The following is an 18,733-nucleotide window of genomic DNA, read 5'->3' as shown; positions in this document are numbered from 1 at the left end:
ACAGCGAGGCTTGGTTCCCTTTTGGATGGGGAAAGGTAACATCCCTTTTTCCATGGGAGCAATATGGAGGTTCTAACGACAGGAGGGCAGATAGTGGGAATGTCCTGAGAGCCTGTTACACACCAGGTGCTGCAGGAGAACAAACACGTGCTTTCAACTAATCCTGCCCCACGGAAAGCAAACACCTGGAAACAGAAATGTTTTATGAGGTACTGTTTCAATCTAGTGGTAGAAGGGATTTCCCTTCCTTTCAATTGGACAGTTTCCTCACTGTGGTCACCAGGAAAGCAAGAAGAATGTGGAACAACCTGTTCTGTAACTGTGATCTTTGCTCTTTTACCTGGCTGAAGCCAACCTGGAAGCCTTCTTGCTGTCTCACAGGTGTGACCAGGGCTTCCCCTCCTTCCACGAGGTATAACACAGAAGGTTACTTGTCAACCAGGAAAGATATCCTCCACTAGTCACTGAACAGACCCAGTGGAGGAGCCAAACTACCCATGTCCGCCATCTGCAAGAAATACGCAAGATACTGGCCAAACCTCAGAACCGTGGGGGCTGCTGTGGGCAGCAGGTGATGATTTTTATCTAGGCAAAAAGAGTCTAAAGAAGACTAGCAAAGAGGTGCCTGGGTGGCTCAGTCGGTTAAGCATCCGACTTCAGCTTAGGCCATGATCTCACAGTTCATGGGTTCGAGCCCCACCTCGGGCTCTGTGCTGACAGCTCGGAGCCTGGAGCCTGTTTCAGATTCTGTCTCCCTCTCTCTCTGCCCCTCCCCCACTCACCCTCTGTCTCTGTCTCTCTCTCTCTCTCAAAAATAAATAAACATTGAAAAAAAGAAGACTAGCAAAGCTTTGCATATGACACATGTGCAAAAAATGTTAGCTGAAGTAAATAGAAAAATGTGTGTCATTAGATTGTTAGCCAAAGTCAAAGGGCAGGAAAGAAGAAGTGATGTGTTTTTATATCAGGTGGGTCCTCAGGATGTGAATTTTAATATTAGTGTAGTTATGCTCCAATTCTTGTACCTTGTGCTCTCGCTCAGAGAAGAACAACTCAGGGATGCTTAGTGTTCTTGCCAGTATCCTTTTGGGAATGTTCTTCCATGTAACACACAGATTGTAACACTAGGAGAGTTATGTGTTTCTTTTTAAAATTGGTTTAATAGAAGGAAGGAGGAGATCCCTATCATACTTCTACATCACAAACTTTCTTTCCCACAGTGATGATGCCACAGCATTGAGGCACAGCTGACAGTGGTTTGAGCCAAGAGCGTGAAATTGCTTAGGAACGTAGACTTATAGTATTACCACCCAGAGGACTGACAAATATTTAGGTGGGAGTCCCATTGGGATAGGGTCTATGTCTAGCAATGAAATTACTGTTACCATTAGTAGCTACCTTTTTTAAACCACTTTATATGCCTGGCGTTATGCTAAGCCCTTTACATACATTTTCTTAACTCATCCTCACAACACCCAAATGGGGCCAGCACCATTATGATTCCCATCCATTCTCCCCCAGTACCTAGTGCAGGGTTGGCAGGCAGTCAGCACATAAACATCTGTCAAATGAATTGAAACGTTGTGTGTTACATAAAAACCAGAGGCACTCAAAGATAGAATGATAGGAATGCATTTCATTGGTTCATTTCCACCTGAAAGGGCACATTTCAAGAAAAGGGATAAGAAAGGAGAAAAGGGACCTTCTGAAAAAAATTGAACCAGAGGGAAAAACACGAACAGATATTTATCAAGAACATGCACACAAGCTGGTTCGGGTCAGGGATGTGACAGCCTTTGCCTTCTGTGGTCAGGATAGCCCTTCAAATAGCCCTCCAAGCGGACCAGACAGGTCTAGTTCCAAATGGCTCCAGGCAATGCAGTCATCCCACAGAACTATGGATAATCCACAGCCAACACCTTAGTTCCAGTTTAGGGACTGCCTCTACCCTTCTCAGCTGTCTCGACCTCACCTGTGTCCACACCCGTGAAGACAGTAACGGAGTTGAGGAAAGAGCGCAGGAAAAGGGCTCTAGTTCTGACCTGTTAGTAAGTGGCTATATCTCAGCTTCCTCCTCTATAAAAGATCTATTCAGTGATCCCCAACTTTCCATGATTTAGACCCTTCTGTTCAAGAAGCCCTCCCTCTGGTTTCAGATCCATGCTTTTTGTAGGGCCCTCCTTCAGGAAAAATCTGGGGTTTGGTCTGAAGGAGAGGGCAGCCACTCACTCACTGAAAGAGGAGAAGCGCTTCAAAGGATAAGGAATATTTTTAGGGCAGAAGAGCACAACGGCATCAAGATTCTTGAGGGGAATGATCACGAAGTAGAATATCAGTAACCCTTCTCCAGTGTAAGATATGTCTATAGTATGGGGCTCAAAAGTGAACCTCCAATGTTCACTTTTATTTGTTAACTTGAAAATTTTTTTTTAATGTTCATTTATTTTTTGAGAGAGAGAGACAGAGACAGAGAGAGAGACAGAGTGTAAGTGGGAAAGGGGCAGAGAGAGAGGGAGACACAGAATCTGAAGCAGGCTCCAGGCTCTGAGCTGTCAGCACAGAGCATGATGTGGGGCTTAAACCCTCAAACCATGAGATCGATCATGACCCGAGCCGAAGTTGGACATTTAACCAGCTGAGCCACCCAGGTGCCCCTTATTTTTTTTAACTTTAAAATAATTTTTCATAAAAACATAGTTACAGAGTCTGAATTTTTGCTTTTTTATCTCATGTTAGGACTTAACCAACTTGTAGCACATGGAACTATGGGGGTGATGCCTACGGCATTATGGGTGATTACGGGACCCACAGCTGTACCAGGGGAGAGATATTTGGCTTCCATTTCCAATTTCCACTTCATCCTACCAAACCCATACACTGCCATTTCTACTAGGGACATTACAACTGGCACGAAGTACTGTTATCCAGGTAACCATGGATGTCCTTCTTCCTAGTCCTTAGAGAATCAGATAGGGGAAGGGACATAGGAAGGATTTGGGTTGGGGAGAGTAGGTATGTGTGGGAACTCTCCTTACATTAGGAAATCTCCTCAGGAGGCAGAAAACCTGAAAGATACACTGGAAAAACATACATGCTAAATGGTTGATGCAGTTTTCTTTGTGATACAGGCACTTCCTGGAAGATGAAGAAATGAAAGGGTATGTGCATTAAGGTCCCAAGAATTTTGTGCCTTGAGTGGCGAGTTAAATCTGTAATAGTGAATGTTACAAGGGCTGCTCTTTGGGGCACCTGGGTGGCTCAGTCAGTTAAGCGGCCGACTTCGGCTCAGGTCATGATCTCGCGGTCCGTGAGTTCAAGTCCCGCGTTGGGCTCTGTGCTGACAGCTCAGAGCCTGGAGCCTGTTTCAGATTCGGTGTCTCCCTCTCTCTCTGACCCTCCCCTGTTCATGCTCTATCTCTCCCTGTCTCAAAAATAAATAAAATGTTTAAAAAAAACAAAAAAAAAAAAACAAGGGCTGCTCTTTTTTTTTTTTTTTTTTTTTAATTTTTTTTTTCAACGTTTTTTATTTATTTTTGGGACAGAGAGAGACATAGCATGAACGGGGGAGGGGCAGAGAGAGAGGGAGACACAGAATCAGAAACAGGCTCCAGGCTCTGAGCCATCAGCCCAGAGCCTGACGCGGGGCTCGAACTCACGGACCGTGAGATCGTGACCTGGCTGAAGTCGGACGCTTAACCGACTGCGCCACCCAGGCGCCCCCAAGGGCTGCTCTTTGAGGTTACTAGCACCTTTCTAAAGGAACTTGATGTCATGCTTTCACACATTAAATTCAGTTTATAAAATGAGCTATATTAATTTATGGGCCATAGAAAAGACAGTCACATCAAGTCATAAGGTCCCTGTCTAGTGATTCTGAGAAAAGGTAGGGGAAAAAGAGAGCTAACAGATGATGATGACGTGGGATGCCCTGTGGAGCCTCATAGCCCTTACCCAGGCCCCATGACGTCAGAGTCAAGCTGGGACCCAACTGCCCGCGTGGTGAAAAAGCCATGGGAATGTGATCCCAGCATCTCCCCTGTAAGCTGATTCAGTCTGCTTAAGTCACCACTCCTCTCTCTCTTTACCTCTGAGATAGACTCCTAAACCTGGCACTTGCAGCATGAATGGGGACACACAATGGCAGGAGGGTTTGAGATGCAAGGTCAGTGATACAGTAATAAATATAAATAAATCCTGCACACACTGTGGAGAAGCAGAAGAGGACAGCCATCAGGAAGGATTTCCAAGAAGGGCACTTTTGTCCACATACTCAAAGTTAATTACAAGTGGACTAGAAAATTAAAGGCTCTAAAACTGGCTTCCACCCAGCAAGGCCAGAAAGAATTTCTAGGCTCCATGATCTAAGAAGTCACAAATTTCAGTCTGCAACACAGAACTTAGCAACTTCCCGGTGATTTGAATTCCTTTTTGTCTCCGAAACAAGGTGCTTTTTAAAAATTTAAGATAACTGAAGGAGAATCCAGAAGTGACCCACTTCTTCAGGCTTAAAGGAAAGTCTAAATAGCCTCTCAGCAATCCTGAAACTTCTCACAAAGTGTGACATCAATGATTAATCAGCTTTCGGACGCACACATGCTATTATCTCACGTGTGGCTATTTTTCACTTTCAAAAAGGCAGTTATAAATGTATTTGCTGTCTTTCTTCCTTTGCACCTGATGTCTATTTCCAGCCTATCCCTGGTCTTCAGTTTTTCTGCTCTTCAACACCAGTTTCAGGGTAGGGAAGAAAGATCACCTCACATCAAACCCCTTTACCATACTCATACTCAGTAGAGCCAAAAACCGGAAGAGAAAACAGATAGTTGATTTCCTCACTTTTCCAAGTCAAAAGACAAGCTCAACTAATTTCACTCATGTTTTTCTCAAATACGATATTTAAAAACCACACAGGTATATCACTAAAACCTTGACTCACCCTTGTGCTAACAAGTATAGCCACTTAGGATCCACCCAGGGAAAGTCCAGGATGCCTCACTTAGCTTTGGGTCGATCAAAAATAACCAGAACATTCCAATTCCTCTTTTCTTCGGACTTTAGAAGGACTTGGCTTAGACTTTCCTCAGCCCTTTGAATTCTGAGTGACTGGCAGCCAGTTGGGAAGGCCCCTTGACTTGGGAACCTTGGTTCTGACCCACTAGCTTCAGAGTGCAGCTACTGGAACAGCAGGAGCCAAGTTCTCTGAGGAGAGAGAGAGGCCAAATAGCCAGCTGCCTTTATTTAAAAGGGAAGCTACCTTTCAATTGTATGAAGTCTGTACAACCAGAGAAACTGGTTCGGCTGAAAAGAGAAGCAACCGTCCCTAGCTGTGCTGCCCTCCACTCCAGTCAGCCTCTCAGATTTCCCTCGGTCCTGCTCTGTGTTGCAACTGGGCGAGCTTTCTCCCACAGCGTTCGGGGCTCTGTTCAGGCTCAGTACAAGACTTATCTTTGCAATCTGCTTCCGAATAGATGCCTCCAGTCTGGGTGGAGACGCAGATCTCTTTTTTCTGTTGGAGTGGACCTAGGGAGCCTCAGGGTAGTGCCCCATACCTCAGATATAACCACCCTGCCACTGAGGCCAGGAGTTCTTTAAAGGGTGGATATCTCAGCTCCCCCTCCCATCTTCCTCATGTCTCCCATCTAGGAAAGAGTAAGGAGTAAAGTGGAAGAAGGTGACGAGGCACCCACTTCTGTTACCCCCCTTTCTCCTTTTATGCTGCTTTCACTGCTTGGGTCTTTGGCTTCCCTCCACCTTCAGCTGAGGGTCAGTGGTGTCCTGGAGCTCTGGCTTGGCTCCTGCAACACCCCCCTTCCCTCTCACGCCCCTCTGCCTGCCACAGAGCCTGCAGCCACAGCTTTCCCAGTCCTGCAGGCAGGAGGTGGGCTCCCCGCCCCACCCCTACTTCCTGGGCCTGGGAGCTGGAGGAGAAGCCGGGGCAATACACAAAGCAAAGGGTTGCGAGACCCCAGGAGAATTCCTCTGCAGGGAAGCTGGGGCTCCCACACATCTGGATTCAAGCAGGCAGCTGCAGGAGCTTTAGAAAAGCACTGCCCAAGTTCCCGAATTCTGCCTTTTGACAGGAAATGGGCTCCCAAGAAATCCTGCTTGGAAACCCTTCCCCATGAAAGCAGCCCAGACTGCAGAGCAATCCCACCCACTCAGATTCCCTTTGGTCATTTCCTGCTTCCTCTCCTTTCTAAATGTCCCTTTCCTTCAATTCCCAGCCTTGGTTTTGAATGTTTCTGAACTAGGCTCGGATGCTGGTGAGGGTCCCCGGCCCTCGAAGGTTCCTTCTCCATCTGAATTCTGGCTTTTAGAGCTGGCTACCACACAGTTTCAGCCTGTTCTAATTAAATGCAGAGACTGAGAACCTAATGCTGGCATTATGAACCTTAATGACTTGGGAAAAGGTCCTTCAGATTTAATTAGTTTTTGTAGCCTTGTATCAGCTCAGGATGAGGACTGTGTCAGGTCTCTGTTGTATGTGGCATAGATGATGATGAATGAAGTTTATTTATCAGTAACTCAGAGAGAAAGCTGCATCCGGACTTTGTCAGATGACGATGGCGATGGAGACTGGGGCACTGTAAATTGGGGTGGAGGCAAGAGGTCCAATAGGCGAAATTTAAAAATGGCAAGTGTCCAGTGAGAGGCTATATTCTCACTTCTAACCACACAGAAACAAAATCTCTCTTCCCCCAGCCTCCAAGCTGAAGTGTTAAAGTGTCAGGGACAGTTTTAGGAACATATGTCAACTCTGTCTAGGAAACGCCCGATTCCTTTTTCAGGTGAGGCTCCACAACTGATAGACCTCTCTGTGAACCTTCTCACCATTTTGCTTTGCAGGCTGATTTTGGGGAAATTAGTTGCTTCCCGCAATCTCCTCAACAACATTAAAATTAGCAGAATAGTTAAATACAGCCCTAATTGGGTACATAGAGAGTTCTTGGTTAATTAATGAGCGAACCTCGGCCCAGAGTTGCACACCCAGCTGGCCTGCGAAAGCCCAGGCAAAGAAAAGCCCGCTCCAGTCCCCAAAGAAAATTGTCACTTGGCAAAAATAGTTCCTAGTGTAGAGACAAGTGTCAAATACATTCCTATAGCTAGGAGTCACTCGTTAATCCTTCCGCTGAGATCCATATGTAAATGAGATGAGGGAAGTGCGACTCGGCCACTACTGGGACGCACAGCTCCAGAGGGCCTCCTCCCCATCCCCCCGCATACCCCCCTCCCCCCCGGCAGGCTGGAGTCCTGACATCCAAAGTCGCTGACAAGTAAGTAACTGAGTTGCCAAACTGCAGCTCTGCCTCCGAGTCCGAACTTCCCCGCGAGCGAGCCCGCTTTCTGCTAGGGAAACTGACGCGACCCCCCTGGCCGGCCCTCCCATCCCCTCCCTCACGCCCGCCCACCCCACCGCCCCGCGGTCCCGGGCTTTGCTAAAAGAAGGCGAGAACGCAAACAGCTACTCACCTCTGCACGGGAGGCAACAGCAGCACTTGGCAGCAAAGAGCCACCCCCAAGAGGGACCTCGGGTGTAAGCGCGGTCGCCGCCCTTCATGCTGCCGCTCGACCCCAGCGCTCCGGCATGGCCCGGGCCGCCAGCAGAGGGTGGGAGCGCGGCGGGCAGGAAACTTCAGCGCCGCGGCCGCGAGCCAGTTCTCTCCCTCCTCCCGGCCGGCCCGCCCGCCGTCCTCTCCCCGCAGCGCGGCCGCCGCTGTTTCTGGGAGCCACAGCCACCTTGGGGAGGAGGGGCGGGGTGCCGGCCTGGAGGGAGGGCCTAAGGGGGCGGAGTTCCAAAGTCCAGCTGTTGGCCGGAGTCTCCGCCAGCGGCTCTGCTGTGACCCTGGGCGAGCACTGGGGGGGGGCGGTCTGGGGTATACCCCCGCCTCCGGCACACAACAGGTGTTTCTCCTCGTGTGCAGCTTCCTCTCCTCAGCTTCGGTTTAACATATACAACCAGATGAGGCCAAGGAGGTGGGGCAGGAGCAGATTTAGAAGGCTCAAGACCCAATAATGCCTTTTCTCTAACAGATTCACCCTCTCCTTCCCCTCAGCCTGGGAAGGAGGACGTCCCCTCCGCATTGAAAACACCTTCACTTAACCCTCCCCTTTCCCTCCTTTCAATAGTGAATGCTAATAATGATAATAGCGCCGGATTTTTTTCTAGGCTCCGCGCCCATAATGATGAAACCCAAAATTCAAAGCTGTTTTGTCGCCTGCTAACCGTTTGACTTTAGGCAAGTCCCTTCACTTTTTTGATAATCAAATTCCTCATTTAAAAAATAAAAGGAGAAAGAGTTCTTATGTTACAGGATTGCCAGTAGAATTTTAAAAGACATGTCCACGCAAATGCCTGTTAGATGTTTAAGAGTCCCATCCCTCCAACCACACCTAATGGGTCTACCATTTCTTTACTTATTTCCCTAAGCTTTTCCTTTAAAGATATTTTTCATATTTAAGGACATATATCCCTCACTCGCTCCGTGAAATCCACCTGGATCACATCCACTGGACCTTCCTATGAACCACTGTGTTTATCACTCACGGGTCATCTCACCCATCCCCTTGTGTCCAGATTTAGGAAAAAGGAATTTCTGGAGACATACAACACTCATAGAGAGGGCCCATTGATCAGAAAAAAGGGAGATCTGTGAGAGGAATCAAAAACAGAAGGTGATCACTCAGGTGACCAATTCCCACTTGCAAGAAAGACAGCCAGGGGACAAGCCTTTTAGAAGTGACTGGGATCTGGGGCTTCATTTCTCAATTTGAACCATGTTTAGATCCAATGCTGCAGCACCTGCCACATGGTTGGAACCCAGTAGATGCTCAGTAAATAACAGCAGCACCACTTAATGAGTAACAGTGGCTACCATGTATTGAGCATTTATTTGTGCCAAGCACTCTCCTAATTGCTTTGTACACATCAACTCATTTACACACACACACACACACACACACACACACACACACACACACAAACACACACCCCTTAAAAGGAAGGGTCCTCTTTTATAACTGAGGAAGCTGCATGAACTATGATAAGGCTTTGATGGTTTGGGCCTAAAGAGAAACTCTAAAGAGCTTCACCCCATAGAAACAGTAGAACCTAGAGTCAGAATCTAACTTCTAGTTTTGCCACTGCCATTTCCCTGATAGCCTCTCCTGGCAAGGGTTATATAAGAATCCCATCGTTGAGCAGGAAATATGCCCCCGGTAATCCACATACAAAACAGAGAAATAAAAGTTCAAATTGCTCATGCACCCTGCACCCCAGATTCCTGATTCACTGATCATCCTATTGGTCAGTCTCATCTTGCCAGCCTGAATGACTTCAGGATCATAGTTACCCTGGATTCCAGTTCTGACCTGTGGCAACCAACACATACTGTTGTCTAGTTCTCTCTTAAGACAAAACCCACTTTGCTGTCCTTTCCAGTGCAGAGCAGATAATTGGCCAGGACCTCAGCCCTTCTAATAAAGTGAGCTTTATTTGCTTGTGATCCACTGCATGGGGCTATGATATGATAGTCTATATTTGGTCTATCTACCTAATCCACCTCTCTGGATACTTCTCAGGCATTCTGACAGAAATTGAAAGATGTTTCAAAATTGCTTGGTAAACACTTTTTCAGTTAAATCTTCCTTCTGGGCCTTTGTGTTCAGGTTACCTTGATCACTTTTCTGTCATAATCCTTTGCAAGAGGCTGATGACATCATCTTGCAGAAACTGGCTTGAGTTAGATGTTTGTGTGAGACCCAGCCTTTACTTCAGAAATCAGAGCATGAGTAGGCCCTAAAGTAGTCTTAGTCTCCAAGAAAAGAATCCATCAGACATATTTCTACTGGTCCTTATAACCCAGGATCCATCCTATTATCGACACAAAGATGTAAAACCATTAGGAACACCAACCCATCTTAAGTTAATAAAGTCAACACATCCAATGGAGATTCATTCTGGGGTTAGCACCAATAACTCAGTAACCAGTAACTGCCAGCCTCAGTACACCAGTGATGTCTACAACCTGACAAGAAAGTCTTGAACACAACTGAGACAGACTGATTGCAGACCTATTCAATAATTCAGCAAGTACTTACTGAATGCCTACTATGTGCCAGGCTCTGTTCTAGGTAGTGGGTCTACATTGGTGAACAAAACCAATCCCAGCCCTGTGGAGCCAGCTGTTAAGACAGACTCACCAAGAATGTGAAAGAAAAGGGAATCAACATCAGATACCTAAGTTTTTTTTTTTAATTTTTTTTAATGTTTATTTTTTAGAGAGAGGCAGACTGCAAGCAGAGGGAGGGGCACAGAGAGAGAGGAAAACACAGAATCAGAAGTAGGCTCCAGGCTCTGAGCTGTCAGCACAGAGCCCAATGTGGGGCTCAACCCCACAAACCATGAGATCATGACCTGAGCTGAAGTTGGTTGCTTAACCGACTGAGCCACCCAGGCACCCCTCTGACCAAGTTATGAGTTGAGGGATTTAAGAAAATAGATGCCTGCTTCTTCTAAACTTCATCTATATGTTTTATGGCAATGTCCTCAGGACAATTTAAAGGGGATGGTAGGGAAATGGTTATTAAACACTGGTGTCTATAGAATCATCAGAGAAGCTTTCAAAAATTCTAGGCATTCATGTATGAAAAGCTCACAGCTAACATCATACTCAATGGTGAAAAACTAGAAGCTTTCCCCCTAATATCAAGAACAAGACAAAGATGTCCTCTCTCATCACTTTTATTCAACATAGTACCAGAAATCCTAGCCACAGCAATCAGACAAGAAAAAGAAATAAAAGGCATCCAAATTGGTAAGGAAGAAGTAAAAGTTTCATTATTTGCAGATGACATGATACTATATGTAGAAAACCCTGGAGACTCCACAAAAAAACTGCTAGAACTGACAAATGAATTTGGTAAGGTTGCAGGATACAAAATCAATATACAGATATCTGTTGCATTTCTATACACTAATAATGAAGTAGCAGAGAGAGAATTAAGAAAACAGCGTGATTTAGAATTGTTCCAAAAATACTGAAATACCTAGGAATAAACTTAACCAAAGAGGTAAAAAGGCCTGTGCTCTGAAAACTATAAAACATTAATAAAAGAAATGGAAGATGACACAAACAAATGGAAAGATATTCCATGCTCATGGATTGGGAAAACAAATATTGTTAAAATGTCCAAACTATCCAAAGCAATCCAGATTTAATATAATCCCTATCAAAATACCAATAGCATTTTTCACAGAACTGGAACAAATAATCCTAAAATTTTTAAGGAACCACAAAAGACCATGAATAGCCAAAGCAATCTTGAAAAAGAACAAAAAAAATGGAAGTATCACAACCCCAGATTTTAAGACATACTACAAAGCTGTAGTAATCAAAACAATATGGTAGTGACACAAAAATAGACACATAGATCAGTGGAACAGAATAGAAGCCCAGAAATAAACCTATGACTATATGGTCAATTAATCTTCAACAAAATAGGCAAGAATATACAATGGGAAAAAGACAGTCTCTTCAACAAATGATGAAATGGGAAAACTGGACAGCTACACACAAAAATAAAATTGAACCACTTTCTTACACTATACACAAGAATAAACTCAAAATGGATTAAAGACCTAAATGTGAGACTTGAAACCATGCAAATCCTAGAGGAGAGCATAGGCAATAATTTCTTTGACATTGGCTGTAGCTACATTTTTCTAGATATGTCTCCTGAGGCAAGGGAAGCAAAAGCAAAAATAATCTATTGGGACTACATCAAAATAAAAAGCTTCTGGGGCAGCCGGGTGGTTCAGTCAGTTAAGCCTCTGACTCTCAGTTGTGGCTCAGGTCATGATCTCACCATTTGTGGGTCTGAGCCTCACATTGGGCTCTGTGCTGACAATTTGGGGCCTGCTTGGGATTCTTTCTCTCTGCCCTTCCCCTGCTTGTATCCTCTCTCAAAATAAATAAATAAACTTAAAAAAAAAAAGTTTCTGCACAGCAAAGGAAACAATCAACGAAATAAAGACAACCTACTGAATGGGAGAAGATATTTGCAAACAATATAACCAATAAGGGGTCAGTATCCAAAATATATAAAGAACTTCTATAACTCAACATCAAAAACCCCACAAATAATCCAATTAAAAATGGGCAGAAGTCATGAACAAACATTTCTCCAAATGAGACAGATGCCAACAGACACATGAAAAGATGTTCAACATCACTTATCATCAAGGAAATGTGAATCAAAAACATAATGAGATATCACCTCACAGCTGTCAGAATGGCTAAAAAGAAAAACACAAGAGGGGCTCCTGGGTGGCTCAGTCAGTTAAGTGTCCAACTCTTGATTTTGGCTCAGGTCATGATCTCACAGTTCATGGGTTCAAGTCCCACATAGGCCTCACTGCTGTCAGTGTGGAGCCTGCTGGAGATTCTCTCTCTCTCCCTCTCTTTCTGCCTCTCCCCACTCACACTCTTTCTCTTAAAATAGATACATGAACTTAAAAAAAGAAAAGAAAAACACAAGAAACAACAAGTATTGGAGAAAATGTGGAGAAAAAGGAACCCTGGTGCCTTGCTAGTGGGAATGCAAATTGGTGCAGCCAATGTGGAAAACAGTAAGGAGATTCCTCAAAAAATTAAAAAGTAAAAATACTGAGTAATTCCACCACTGGGTATTTACCCAAAGAATACAAAAACACTAATTCAAAAAAGATATATGCATCCCTATGTTTATAGCGGCATTATTTACAATAGCCAAATTATGGAAGCAGTCCAAGTGTCCATCGATAGATGGATGAATACAGAAGATGTGGTATCTGTGTATAGTGGAATATTACTCGGCCATAAGAAAGAATGAAATCTTGCCATTTGCAACAACATGAATGGATCTAGAGAGTAAAATGCTAAGTGAAATAAGTCAGAGAATGACACCATATGATTTCACTCATGTTGAATTTAAGAAACAAATGAACAAACAGCAAAATGAGGCAAACAAACAAAAAAACCCAGACTCTTAGCTGTAGAGGACAAAGGGATGATTACCAGAAGGGAGGTGGGGGGATGGGTGAAATAGGTGATGGTATTAAAGAGTTCATTTGCCATGATGAGCACTGGGTGTTGTAATAGAGTGCTGAATCACTATATTGTACACCTGAAAATAATATAATGCTGTATGTTAATTATACTGGAATTAAGATAAAAAAATTCTAGGCATTAGTTTTTTTTTGTTTTTGTTCTTTGTTCTTTGTTTTTAAGTCTCCACAGGTGATTCCAGGGCAGAACAAAATTTAAGAATTGATGCTCTAGGTCTTCCTCCCCCACCCCCTGGAGATTCGGATTAATTCACTCTTTTCACTTTTTTTTTTTTTTTCCTAAAGAAAGGCAGACGGCCACATGCAGCGCCTCCTTTGGATGTGTCTGGAGTCTCAGAAGATTGACTGCCCTATGTTCTTCTACAATGGACTTGAGAGCTTCTTTAGAGATTCTAGCAGGGGGGGCACAGCTACTCATATACCCTTGACTGAAGAACAGGTCCTCCTCTATCAGGAAGGTCGTCTACTTCAACCAAGCACTCAGCTGTGGGAGGGATGCATGTGGAATGGTGAGGAAGGAAGGGGACACTGGCCTAGCCAGCCAGAACAGCCAAGAATCAACCCTGGTGATCAATGGGGTGACCGCAGCCAGATCGTCCTCAAATCCTCAGATTAATTCACTTTGGGTGCATCTAGGCATCAGTATTTTTTTTTTAATTATTATTTTAGAGAAAGAGAGAGAGCAAGCAGGGTAGAGGGGCAGAGGGAGAGAGAGAGAAAATCTTAAGCAGACTCCACGCTCAGCAGGGAGCCTGATTCAGAGCTAGATCCCACGACCCTAGGATCATGACCTGAGCCGAAATCAAGAATCAGACACTCAACCTATTGAGCCATGCTGGTGCCTCTAAAGTTTTTGTTTTTGTTTTTTTTATTTTGAGAGACAGAGTGAGAGAGCACAAGCAGAGGAGGGCAGAGAGAGAGAGAGAGAGAGAGAGAGAGAGAGAGAGAATCCCAAGCAGGCCCAACACTATCAGCGTGGAAGCCCAATGAGGGGCTCAAACCCATGAACCTGAGATCATGACCTGAGCCGAAATCAAGAGTTGGACACTTCGGCGACTGAGCCACCCAGGTGCCCCTCGGCATCAGTATTTTTAATAGTTCCCCAGGTGTTTGTAACATGCAGCATAGTTTGAGAACCAGTAATGTAGTAGTTTCCAGACTTGAGTGTGCCTCAGAATTACCTGGAGGGTGAGTAAAACGTGAATGATCTGGCTCCACTCCCAGAGTCTCTGATTCAGTAGGTCTGGAGTGGGGCCTGACGATCTGCATTTCTACAAGTTCCCAGGGGATGCTGATGTTGGTACAGGGGCCACACTTTGAGAATTAATAGCATAGAGAATTTCCCCCCATGTGTTTGCAACCTGTGTTCCCTTCTTTTTGTAATAGCATCTTGATTTTTCTTAGAGGAAGCAGCCCTTGTCCCTTCTCAGACCATGTTTTTGGGTAGAGCTGACATCATTCCCCGTCCACCTTCCACTTCAAGGATGGGCCTATGACCTGGGCTTTGCCAGTCAGTCAGTCAGTCACAGGGATTGGTTCAAATTTAACACATGACCCAATTTTAGCCAAGGAGCATAAATGGTGAGCACCTAGCAAGAAGTACAAGGAAGGCAGCAATCTCTTCTCACAAGATTTCTAAGTTGGTGGAATATTATTATTTTTTTATTATTTTTTTATGTATTTTATAATATAATTTATTGTCAAGTTGGTTTCCATACAACACCCAGTGTTCAGACCAACAAGTGTCCTCCTAAGTTGGTGGAATATTAACCTAAAGCAGCTGGAGACCATCTGCCCATAACCACATAGGAAGAAGCTGCCTGAGTCAACATGGAGGAGAGATATAACAGAGCTAGAGACAGAGATAGGAGAGACAGAGAGAAAGACAGACAAGTTGCGGAGAGGCTTGATGATATTACCTGAATAATTGGATACACTTTTTCCCACAGGCTTGCTGAGCCCTGGACTTTGCACACCCAGATAAACTCCTTTTTGCAGAAGACAGGTGAACATCTCTAATCTCTGGGTTTTCAAACACCTGTCCATCCACTCCCAAGGTGCAGGCTAAGAATCCCTGAGCTATAGCAATATCTTTAGAGTGTTCTTATTTCCAAACAGATGGCTGAGCCTCATTCTTATTTGGCAGAGTTTATTTATTCTTATTTGGCAGCCTCTATCGTGAGGCCTCCTCCAAAGTCCATTTTGCACGAATTAGCCTTTCTACCTACCTGTGTGTCCGCTTTATGTCTCGTCTCCACTCTGCCCCCAGTGAACCCCAAAGAATTCCTGCTGGTCTCAACCTGCAGACATACTGGGCCCAGTACACCATAATGGGGGCCTGATACTGGAGACTGAAGGGACTGCCCTCTCCCCCATGTCAGCCACAGGCTGACACTGGACCATGACCTCAGGCATCTGCCTTTTCCACCAACAGACATATGTCCAATTTTTTCCTTTAGGCTTCTTCTCTTCAGATTTACAGGCATAGAGGTTTTCAAATTCATAGCACTTCCCCACATTTCTTAGTAAGAGCTCAGCGCAGAGACATAGGGAATAGCAACTGTGCCCCACCTCAGGCCTAGAGACCCCTGTGACAAGTACATGCACAACTTCTAGAAAACATGCCTGATCAGGCTTGGAGAGGGCTGCACCGGGGCTCCGGGTGAATGTGGAAACAGGCCCTGCTTTCCTCCCGCCCCCACCCCCAGAGAGTCCTGTGCCTGCCTTTTCCTCCCCCAGCAGCGACACTTCTAGCACCCATTCCGATGGATTCTGGAACTTCTGGATTCCGATCCAGATTCAGATTGATAGTTTTTTAAAGCTCCGCAGAAGATGTCAGTGTCCAGTCAGGGCTCAGAACCACAGACCTTGGGGCTCAAGGCCACCTACACCCTGGGACTACTTCCTCAACGGTTGATACAGAGTTTAGGGAGCAACGGGACTCAGATGTTTTCACTTTCTCAAACTCTGACAACTGGCGTCTTCACTCATTCTTCTGCGGCTTGTTACTTTCTCCAGTTGCTAATTGCAGGTCCCTATCCTCATCTTCCCTCTGTGGACTTCTGACCTGTGAACTGCCTGATTGCTGATGCCAGGGTGGCTCATAATTTTTCCCAAATTACCCATTCCTGGCTTCAGTGGATGACTGTGGCTTAAAACTCTAAGATTCTTACTGTTTATTTAACAAATGGTTGGTTTTTGAACATCTACTGTCTATGAGTCACCTAGCTAAACTGTATACAGGAATTTGGGAAATTTATGAGAAATATAAATTGAATAAGACATGTACCTTGAGCAAATATGAAAAACAAAAACAAAAACTGGGTGAGTTCTGGGAGAATCAGTTTGTTTGTTTTGTGGCAGAAAAAGGAAACTGGAGACAGACCAGGACTGAGAATAGGTAGAGGTTTTGTCTTTAGGTGAAAAAGAGGAACTGAGATAATCATCATCAGTAACCAGAAACACTTCAGATTAGAGAATGGAGGTGGAAGGTGTGCTTTACTATATTTAATTTGAACTCCAGATATATCTTACAAAACTATACAGTGTCTGCATGGGTAACTATTCCCTGGCAATATGTGCTATTTTAATAGTAGTGTCTACAGAAAAGGCATGACTGCCAGCCTTATATGCAATACCCTCTTCCCCATTTAGTGTGGTCTAACCCCCCCACCTGGTGAAGGCTCCGAGACTCCAGTGATGAAACCATCACTGAGCTCATCTTATACGTGTAAATGGGTTCCTCTGTGCTTGCCCACCTGACACATGTCTGCCTCTTTCTTCTGACTCACTTACACTCAAGAACCTTAAGCCCCAGCATATCCCGTCAATCATCCTCTTTGTTTTCCCAGGAAGGAAGTCTCACCCATCACTCTCCCGTCTGAACCAGGCCCCAGGTCGGGGAGAGGTCTAAGCAGTATTGAGGAAGTCAGTGGCATTTCACTGAGGACCCAGGTGTCTCCCTAGAACAGCCAATGCTTCCTGTTCCATGGGGACAGGGAGGTAGAGCGGCGGGCAGCCAGGCCGGCTTCCTGAAGATCTGTGCTGAGCGGCTGCCTGTGCTCTGGAGGAGACAAGCTATTTATCAAAGTGAAAGATGCCTGATGCTGGAGTTGCTAAAAACAAACCCTTCCAGGTTTTATCTGCATCCAGAAATGCTTACTTGTAAGTAGGTCAAAGTGTTCCTGAAGTAGGGCAGTAACAAGTGCCAGTCTATCGCTGTGGCTGAGTTCCAGTTCAGGAAGGCTCACCATTGCCTTCACAGGACACTTCATGGGATGGCACTGGCACTTCGACGCGGTCCTCCCACCTCCCTGCCCCCGATGCAGGAGCAGCTGCTTGTAGACTCATGGCAGCCATGCAGAGGTTTCTCAGGCATCAAATGCAAAGTGGATTTTGCCTTGATGTAGCTCAGGTCAGTTTATTTATTTAAAAAAGTTTTTTAATGTTTATTTATTTTTGAGAGACAGAGCATCAGCAGGGGAGGGGCAGAGAGAAAGGGAGACACAGAATCCAAAGCAGGCTCCAGGCTCTGAGCTGTCGGCACAGAGCCCGACACGGGGCTTGAACTCACAAACTGTGAGACCATGACCTGAGCCTAAGTCGGACACTTAACCGACTGAGCCACCCAGGTGCTCCTCGGGTGAGTTTATTAAAGATTTGAATGATAAGAGGAATGCAGGAGACACTGCCCATCCTTATATTTCTGAGTTTTCAACCATTCCAAATAAATGAGATGTACTTGGCCCATGTGTCCCCAGAGAAGACTTCCCAGGAAACAGGAATGCGAAGACTTCTTCGGTCAAAACTCCTAACATCAGAACATTACTCCTTGTTCCCATCCTCGGGCTCCTGCTAAAGCTTACACCAGTTTCCACTACAGTTTTTAGGGGATGGGGAACATAATGAACCTGGGGCCTACATCTCACCAAGAACCAAGTAGGCCTTGCTCTCTTTTACTCTTTTAAAAGAAAGTGGGGGGTGGGGAGTGGGACTGGATGGCCCCTACATCTCCCTCTTCCTTCAACTGCATCCTTTGAGGGCTCCCAGATTGTTGGTCAATAACCACTGAGACATTTCTGGCCCATCCCATTGAGGAATGATACACCCACACCCACCCTGACACTCAAGGTCTCGCACTGCCCTCCATCACGCAGGTCGGCCCATCTCCACAGTGTGATCCGAATGCCTCCTTCAATGACCCGAGTTAATCATTGAAAGAGAATAGGTCACTGGCAGGTGCAAGCCAGGGAATAACTTTAATTTTCAGTTCAATTATTCTCAAATATGATCTCAACTCTCTGGGTCGAAGGTAAAAAAAAGAAGACAGGAATAAACCATTAGTTGGGGGGAAATCATAGAGCCAGACAGACCTACTGTTAGTAGCTTGCGGAAAGGGCCTGGGATAGGCCAGGAATAGAAACTGAGGGAAAGGGGATACAGACTAGAGACAGTGTGGGGGCTTCTGCAGAACCTGTGGATGAAACTAGAAACAAAACCTTGTACTTGTGAATAGCCCTGGCATGGATTCAGGCTGGAAAAGCCCTAGAGTCATCGCTATGGGGTTATCAGCATTGGGACAAAGGGCAGGCAGGGAGATGAACATTAATTGACCTCTAGTGAGGTGTA

The 18,733-nt window shown here is 45.3% G+C and overlaps 1 protein-coding gene across 12 annotated transcripts in view; it reads right to left on the bottom strand.

The window, feature by feature from the left end:
* KALRN (kalirin RhoGEF kinase) overlaps positions 1-18,733 on the bottom strand; it is a 668,576-nt gene that overhangs the window by 114,182 nt on the left and 535,661 nt on the right. For 4 of the 12 annotated variants that reach the window (XM_060639742.3, XM_060639744.3, XM_060639743.3 and 1 more), the window contains exon 1: positions 7,471-7,758. The exons of 3 other annotated variants lie outside the window; for them this stretch is intronic. In XM_060639742.3, coding sequence (XP_060495725.1) covers positions 7,471-7,558 — 88 coding nt within the window. In that variant the 5' untranslated portion in view covers positions 7,559-7,758. Of the gene's footprint in view, positions 1-7,470; positions 7,776-18,733 lie in introns of those variants that run through there. 5 more of the 12 variants (XM_078453072.2, XM_078453073.2, XM_060639741.3 and 2 more) reach the window with 3 other exon arrangements.

The sequence above is a fragment of the Panthera onca genome, chromosome C2 (assembly GCF_046562875.1).
Source record: "Panthera onca isolate mPanOnc1 chromosome C2, mPanOnc1 haplotype 2, whole genome shotgun sequence".
NCBI classification, from domain to species: Eukaryota; Metazoa; Chordata; class Mammalia; order Carnivora; family Felidae; genus Panthera; species Panthera onca.
Note: the sequence above shows the minus strand (reverse complement) of the source record. Positions and strands in the feature narration are given on the sequence as shown.